This window comes from Cephus cinctus, unplaced genomic scaffold, assembly GCF_000341935.2.
Source record: "Cephus cinctus unplaced genomic scaffold, Ccin1 Ccin1_scaffold0215, whole genome shotgun sequence".
NCBI lineage: Eukaryota > Metazoa > Arthropoda > Insecta > Hymenoptera > Cephidae > Cephus > Cephus cinctus.
The window spans coordinates 605,343-614,146 of NW_014332933.1; the positions used below are offsets into that span (position 1 = coordinate 605,343).

The 8,804-nt window shown below is 42.7% G+C and overlaps 1 protein-coding gene across 7 annotated transcripts in view; it reads left to right on the plus strand.

Moving 5' to 3' along the window:
* The window catches only part of LOC107265369, a 51,631-nt gene extending 43,611 nt beyond the window's left edge, over positions 1 to 8,020 (plus strand). For all 7 annotated transcript variants that reach the window (XM_025082604.1, XM_025082605.1, XM_025082606.1 and 4 more), the window contains 9 exons: positions 52 to 3,744; positions 3,811 to 4,092; positions 4,166 to 4,412; positions 4,488 to 4,831; positions 4,905 to 5,196; positions 5,280 to 5,591; positions 5,672 to 5,946; positions 6,029 to 6,454; positions 6,513 to 8,020. In XM_025082604.1, coding sequence (XP_024938372.1) covers positions 52 to 3,744; positions 3,811 to 4,092; positions 4,166 to 4,412; positions 4,488 to 4,831; positions 4,905 to 5,196; positions 5,280 to 5,591; positions 5,672 to 5,946; positions 6,029 to 6,454; positions 6,513 to 6,548 — 5,907 coding nt within the window. In that variant the 3' untranslated portion in view covers positions 6,549 to 8,020. The remainder of the gene's footprint in view (positions 1 to 51; positions 3,745 to 3,810; positions 4,093 to 4,165; positions 4,413 to 4,487; positions 4,832 to 4,904; positions 5,197 to 5,279; positions 5,592 to 5,671; positions 5,947 to 6,028; positions 6,455 to 6,512) is intronic.
* The last annotated feature ends 784 nt before the right edge of the window (positions 8,021 to 8,804 follow it).

Below are 8,804 nucleotides of genomic sequence, written 5' to 3' on the forward strand. Positions count from 1 at the left end.
ACGTATAAAAATTATGCTTACAGCAAGTATACATGAATATTTTTTTTTCAGGTTGAAGATCTACCGCAATTTTCTACTGGGAATGATCCAGCTGATTATATGGTGCCGCCATCACCGCCTTCGAACTTCAAACAATTACCTCCAAAAAGTTCAGCTAACCAGCCACATACTATTCCACTGTCACATTCTCAAAGTCCCTTTGTGAGACCTCAAACAAAATCGGAAGTACCGTTGTTGAGACCTGAAAGGCCCGAAGTTCATTTCATTCAGAGACCTGAAGGTCCTGGCATGTCCAGTGGACAAGGACACGTGCATACGGAAATCCTGGTTCATCACAGACCGGAAACTGTGAACATCAGACCTCAGGCAGCCCCACATGCACCTATACAATCTCACGTAAATCCAGCTCATCAATTACCTCCACGACGAGATTATCCTAAGCCCCAAAGGCCATCAGAACCATCACCACCTAGAAGAACTGATGTCCCAATTGCAACGGAAATTCCACACCAATATATATTCCTAGGAAAGCCAACCGATTCCGGAAATGAAGTACCTCTAAATTCAAATTGGAAATCTGACAAGAAACCATCGAGAATAAATCCGGGATCACGGCCAAGACCTGCAACGAGACCTAGACCACCAATAAGGACAAATACGAATTTCCACAGTCACGTTCTTTATCCCGATAGACCCGCGGGTCATTCAGGAAGGAAACCGCAGTATCCAGCTATTCACAGACAACCAATAAAACCACAATTCAATTTTACTCCACCAAATTGGTCACAACCAAATCCTCAGAAACAGGAACCATCGATACAAGTACCAAACTTATCTTATGATACGAACGTCAATATTCACGAATCATCTTCCCAGTATAGTCAGCATTCCCAGATTGACCTTCAAAACAGGCCTCTTCATTTTTATAACAATAGACCTAATATGGATAGTTCAGGAATTACAGTATCTCAGGAAGAACCGCCTGCGGACTACGTGCCAACCGGAGCCGTTGAGTATCACAACCCTTCATCTGATCCTAAAGTGAAACCTGAAGACACTCAATACTATCCTCAAGTATCAACGATAAAACCGGAAGTTCAGAGCTTTGGAGAGATACTACAACAGCCTGAAAAAGATCCTGCTGTATGGCAGATCAACACGCAGACTGAGAAGGTCTTAGAAGACTCTGAAAGTAGTGGTTCTGAAAATGTAAAGGTTCATGATCATCCGCAAGATCAGGATGGTAAAAACAAGGATCAGATACACAAATATGACAAGGATGACATAATTACTGTTGGCGAATTCAATCAGTCTGATAATAATGTCACTGTACAAATGAAGAATCCTTATGATACAGTTGGTTCAGTCAATACAGTAGTTGGTAAGCCTTTGGACATAGAGCAAGGTATTACATATGGTCAGAAAGATCAGGCACCAGTTGATGTGAACCAAAGCGTACAGTTTGGACATCAGAATGGGGAAGGATCAGTGATACAGGGAGTTCCATTTATGCATGATTATTATACTATCAGACCATATGAGACTCCCATTGTTCAGGGTAAACCATTTGGAGTTTACAATGGTTATAGCAATATAGCCAGACCTTATGGACATAATCAGAAAGGCTCGAGACCTGATTACGAGATAGTACAGGGCGTTCCATTTGGATATCAAGCAGGACAGAAACCAACAGTGGTTCATCAGAATAATCAGATGGGTCATGTTTCTACGCAAAAACCATACGAGAGGGATGACACCATAGATCTTAAACCTCCTGCGATAATTTCACAATATAGCCCTGAATCTGGGAGACCTAGCAGACCTTATTCCAGACCTCAGAATAGACCTGACTCGAGACCGACTGTTTACTGGAGACCTGAAATAATCACAAAACCTCCGAATAAGTTTGATATAAGACCAGATCACGTGCCTGGACGTCTTGATCTGTCTGTGAACCGACCTGGACACGTAGAGGCTAGACCTAGACCTGATTCAGAACTCATTTTCAGACCTGATTTCAGCTCGGAACACACAAATGAATCTTACGATAGTAAGAATCAAGATCATTCAAGAAATCAAACTATTTTGCATGCCAATCACGGATCGATATCACAGGCTGATACGGCTTCGAAACCAGAAGAAGAAAGTCGATTCCCCACTCGTATCGACCAGGGAACTCAAATCCATCCAGAGTATCCTCACATTCTCACAAAGCCAAGACCTCAAATTCCAGTTCCAATAACCATCTCTTCTGGTCCTACGAAGACGGATAATAATGGCCGACCTAAAATTCAATTCTCTTTACCAGTTGAAGCAACTGGGGATGAGGAGGATAGTAAAACACAAACTGAGAGACCACCTAGTATGTTGGTAACTAAAAATATACAGAACAATAAACAAAATGATGAAACGTTAGAAACTGCTTATCAGACCAATTTCGCAACATCTGACGTCGAGGATGATCTTACTGACGATGAGGAGGAGGCGCCTCAATCACATTCTGGTAAGGATCGTGAACAAGAATCTGGCATGAAGATCCATCAGGCCAAACTACCTTCACAGGATATGATGCCTCCGCCATTGAGGGCCCAGGTCAATGTGAACAGTCAACACAAAAATGAAGCAACAGAAGAAGGCCTAAAACCACCTCCCCTACCTTCCGACGTCTTGGGACTCTCTCCTCCACCAGTAACCATAACCACAACCAACAGACCCATCGACGATGACTTCCCGTTCGTCGAAGAAAACCAATCCGGGTTGAGACCACCTCCAAAGTATGATCCTTCGAAGGATTCAAACGGAATCGGCACTCCTCCATCTCCAGATGTAAGCATGGTGCCACCAAGTCCACGACCAACAATGGCCAGACCATTCTTGGTTGAGCTTCTATCGGAGGATATGGTACCACCTCCTCCTATTTTGGAGACTTCACGTCCGTTGGAGGTCGCCACTGTCAGACCAGCAGTTGCTGTTTCCGGTTCGATTCAAATAGCAACCGCTGTCGCAACATCACATATTCCTGTTATACAAGACATGGAATCCAAGATTCCTATAATTCACGGAACCGTCGACCTTCCGGTAGTTGTTGATGTACCAGCAATTTTACGACCTGTTGAAACTAAGATGACAGAACACGTTAGCATCTACACGGTAAAACCATTTGAGAGCAGACCAGTTTCCAGAGTGTCAGTTCAGCCTACGGCAATTCTAACGACCAATCTGATAATGCCGACGAAATTACGACCACCCCTAATTGATCAGATCGAACCAAGTAGATCCTTGACTACTCCGGCAATGATTCAACCAACAAGATCAGTCACTGCCGAGATTTTGAATAAACCAAGCAAGCGACCTGATCGTCCAGTATTTTTGGAAGCTAGCAAGGAAAATATTGCACCGAGTCGTATAGAGCCTACCGAGTCATTAACTTATATCGTGGGTACTGATCAGAATAAGAAGCATCAGTCGACCAAGATGGATAAAGAGGACGTGACGAATATCCAAGAAGTACAGATGACAAATTCTTTGAGAAACATCACCAAAAATAATGATCGTGATATTCCTAACGTCGTGACGCGAATTGATAGCTCCGTAAGAAAAGTAACGAACACTTTAGTACCGAAGCAGGATCATCCACATGTCAACGATACCATGATTAAGGTTACCAAGGACATCGTGGGAACTGTCATTCATGAAGTTGTCAAGGATGGCTCGACAGCCACTATGGAAATGAAGCCTAAAGAGGTATATATATATAGTAATGACATTACTCAAACAGTTATTGTAAATGTATTATGCAATGTTGTTCAGGTAACGAGGTACAAGACTTTGACAGTAACAAGAACAGAAACATCAGTCTTGGGATCACCGCCGACAACCAGAACGTTGCTACTGACTCATACAATAACATCCACCATAGTGGAAACAGTGACGGAGACTCTGCTAAGACCTACCAGCGTTGTGGCGACAGTGACGTCAACGGTTCTGCATTCGGTGACCAGGATTCCTTCCTCCTACGAGAACGTAGTTGATAACGATTCCATTTTTGTGGTAATGAGCGATCAGAACCCACCTGAACCAGGTGCTGAGGAGGTATAAATCTTTTCCTTTTTTTTTTTATTGAATAGGATTTGCGAAATCAAATATTAAATAACGATTCCTCCAGGTGGAAGCTGAATATGGAGAAGAAGAAGTCTCCAGAGATGAACAAGATCCAGCAGGAAACGAGATCCATCGTGTCCTGGCAGGAGGAATCCTTGGAGCTCCTGTCATTCCTTTGCAGCCTGCGTCCAATCAATGCGTCCCAGAGTGTCGAGCATCCAAAGCGGAAATTTGCGCTGAGGTCGGAGCAGAAATGAGGTGCGTCTGTCGTCCAGGATTCGCTAGGATGTTCCCGGATCGTCCTTGTAAACGTAAGTTAATTTGAATCTTCTATCTCCTTGAATCTGATCCTGATTGAAGTACTGATTTGCTATTTCTTCTTCCAGCAACCTATACATACACCGTTCGAGTTGGTCTGGATCGCATAGGTCGCGATCCTGTGATCTATGAACCTGCGCTGAATCATTCGAGTTCAGAAGTGTACAGACGCTTGGCTGGACCCACTAAAGAAGCTCTAGATAGGACTTTAATGCAGAGTGACCTCAGAGACATATACAGAGGTCTGAATATTGCTGGATTTAATGGTGATCCAACTGCCGTCGAGTTCCATGTTCAATTGAGCGACAATGCAAATGAGACCAGGCTGAAGGATGTTCTCCGGAAGTACTTGGTGGGCAGCAATTACAGTCTAGGTGGAACTGAAGTCTACGCGGCGAGAGATCTGGACCTGGTAAGTTGCAAAACCGGAAGAAGTAATATTAGACAGCTTTTACGAATGATGAGCTTATTTTTATTCTATCTAGATCGATGCTAGGGACTTTGATGAATGTGCGACCGAAGAAGGTGGACCGCACCATGACTGTTCACAAAATGCAGCATGTTTCAATCTGCGAGGATCTTATCAGTGTTCCTGTCGCGAAGGATGGGCTGATCTCTCAGAAAATCCTGCTTATCCTGGAAGAGTCTGTTCTCAGGCTCCCCTGGGGTGTCCTGCTTGCAACTACAAGGGTCACTGCGTGACGAACACAAACGGTCAGCAGGTTTGCGAATGCTTCCCATGGCATAATGGACAACGTTGTCAAGTCAATTTGAAAGGTAAGTATCCAAAAAAAAAGCATTGTCCACTCAACAACGTTTAAGAATATTTTAATTGAAAGTAATAATTCGTTCTTTGTTAGTTCTACTTATAGCTCTGGCGACTACTGGAGCAATTCTTTTGGGTCTTCTGGCCGTTTGCGTGGGTCTTGCTTGTTTCCGAAAACCAGGAGGAAAGACCAAGTCTGGTGACAGACGTGCGATGATCCCAGGACCTGGTGGCGATACGAGCAGCGAGGGTAGCGTAACGGATCTAGCGATTCCACATCACGTGCCGCATGTTTTACCTCCTCCACCCCAGATGGTAGCACCAGCACCACCTATAAAGAAACCAGTTAGAAAGATCAGTGCGAAACCACGACATCCTCCCAGAAAACCTGCAGCTCCCGTTCCAGGTATATTCATCTCGTTGAAAGTATATGACAAATTCTATAAAACGCCAGAATTATTTTATTTATATTTTATATTTGGACAGTTTCCGCGAATGATGATCAACGCGACCGTTCCCTAACTGTGATGATCCCACGCGCAAAGTATCGCTCGGCGCCGCAGTCACCACAAAATTATAAACCAGTAATGAGTACCTTCGCAGCCGATGAACACAAATTAATCAGCTACCTGGAAGGTGGATCGCATCCAGGAAATCGAAAAGTCAGTATAACCAGCAACAAGGATTACAAGGAAGCAGAGCTTCAAATTGTACGGGCTCCAGTGGCGCCTGGTGGTGCCCTAGTGAGTGCGGGTTTCCAGGTAATGATAAGATTAATTCAGAATATTTTATTTTTCAGGGAAATGATAATGCAAACATTGACTGATTCCATATTGATTACAGGTGTCAGCAACGGTAACTAGAACTCTTGACGTAGAATCAACCCTGGCTAGATCTTGTGGTGAGACAACAGTAGAACCAGCCACCAAGATCCTACGGACTTCTGATCTACCTTTAGATCATGGATCAACGTTGGCTAGATCATGTGGGGAAACGACCATTCAAGCACCGACGAAACTACTTCGTCTGGATCTTGGAGAAGCAGGCTCGACTTTGGCCAGATCCTGCGGCGAAACAACGGTCCAGCCTCCTACGAAGGTGGCGGCCAATCGCAGGAGTAGTATGAAGGACGTAAGGGATGCTAGGGATACTCGAGACAGTAGGGATACCAGGGATACTGCCAGTGACGGACATACAATGGCTGAAAGGGATCTTGGTAGTACTTTGAGACTTCCGGCCCAGCATCCGCCTTTATACAATCCAGACAGAGTAAGTTAAAATTAGGATTATCTTTGAAAATTGAAAATACAATTTTTTTTCTTGCTAGGCCAGCGATAGAGAATCGAATTTCGATTCTCTTTAGGAGTATGTCCATCAGATGCTAAAATGGGAACGGTGACCGGAACCGGAACCAGGGCGCTGGAAGCCGCTGGAAGGTGCTGGCAGTGCGAACGCAGTTTCCCAACACTACGCAAATTCGTTGTTGCCAAATAATAATTAAATGAAGAAAATCATAATAGATTTATAGATGTATCGACATTTATATCAAATTAATTCATCGAATACGACGGTTCGTGAAAGATCCAAAGATTTTTTTTAACGAACCGCCGTACTGGTATTAATATACCAGGAACGGATGAGTCAATCTAACCGGATTAACATTATTTATTTATAATCATATACACGTATACACATATACACATGTTTCTCTTCCTTTTACTCCATTCGACAAAACTGAACATCTTGAGTATCCAAAGTCCGTCCAATCAAAGGATCCGTAATTTTCTAAAAATGTCGGATTCTTTTTTTAACATCGTTTTTTTACCCCATAATTAACTTCGTGCCAAAATGTAACCAATGAGAAAGTTTTCCGAGGTGCCAAGCTACCTCCTTCCTCCATACCCTCTATACCTCTTATGCTATATAAATATATTTTTCATTTGCCTCCCAAAATGTCTTCGAAATGGGAAAAAGGAAGACTTTTTAAAGCCCGAAGAGGCGAGCATTAAAGAAAACTTCGGAAAAGTAAAATCGACGAAAACTACTATCTTATGTAACTAATAAGAAACGCATTACGATAACGCCAGAAATCGTCATGCAATACGGTTACAAAAAAAAATGTGGCTTCCATTATTATTGTTGTTGTTGTTTGTTTGTTTAGTCTATTTGTTACGGGTCCATGTCTACGTTGCCCGGCTTCGTCGCAATACCAAATTTCTCACAGAATTGAAAAAAGGCCTCTCTTTCTCTCTCTACACCTTTTTTCTTGCGTTTCTATGTATATCTTTTGGGAATTCCCTCTACATCCATATTGTACAATTTACTTCTATCACTTTTTTTTATATTTTGGGACGGAGCCGTCCAACGTCGCGAGAACAGACTCGAGAGGCGAGCGAGCAAAGATTCGTTACGTAGATGTAATCGTAATTAATTATAACGTAATTAACTGTTACGCAATGTATAACGCACAAGGACAGAAATCTCTTAAATTTTAACGAGGATTATTGTTTTCTTTGGTTATTTTTGCATTATTAAGAGTATATCTTGACTAAAACAAAAAAATTCTCGCGATGCTCTGCCAACAAAGGAGTCATTGAGAACGAGAAGAAGTGGACGAAGAAAAAAAACATTAGTATCAATCTGTACTAAATTGTTCTTTATGTCCAAATGAAATTGGTACCTACCTTATAGTATATATATACACGAAAATATATATATCTATCATTCTGTTGTACATACTGCCTCCATAAACTCTCTACGTTAATACTATTGTATTTTTGTATACTTTTAGCATCTGTATACTTATGTATGTACTTTTAATAAAACTAAATAATACAAAAAAAAAGGAGTTACAACCCCATCGACTTTTCATAAAAAAGGCGATGAAATTGAAGAAAGTATAAAGCACTTGTTAAAGAAATGGCGCACCCATACGTCTTTGAGTTGTTCGGTCCGAGCGGAAATTAACGTCTCGAGGATTTGTGAGAGAATGCGTCCCGACGCCGAATATGTAAATGGCGACAGTGGGCGCCGTGCACGGCGATGGGAAGACCTAATAGATATCTCAAACATGCGGCAAGCGCGCTGAAAATAAATAAAAGAACTCGTAATGAAAGGTCTTTACGTGTCGCCGATTCCGCGTGTCCTCACTGGTGAATCTATACATACTGGCGACTATATCGAATTAGTAAAGGCTTTAGGTAACACCTACGTCCGATCAAGAACACTCGATTACGTTAGTCGAAATCTATGAAAATTGGAATAATGAATTTTCCAAAAATCACGAAACGATCTAGACTCGAAATAGAGCCTTCGCTTTAATTTGCATTTGTTACTGGAGCAGCATGACCAGATTACACGGTTGTAGGAAAAGTGTACGTTTCTATCCGTCAGTACTGGCGGTTCTTTTGACTTGACGAAGCGCAGGGGAAAGAGGCGGCCGGTAGTGGGGGAATTGTCGAAGAAGAAGAAGAAGAAAATAAAATTGAATTTGCCGGGCAAGAGGATTATTCGGTGGTGGCGATGGCGATTGAGATTGGCACCAGAGGACCAAGCAGAAGCAGAAGCAAGAGAAGAGAAGGTTGAGAGGGGCGGGGGGGGGGGGGGGGGGAAAGGGGGG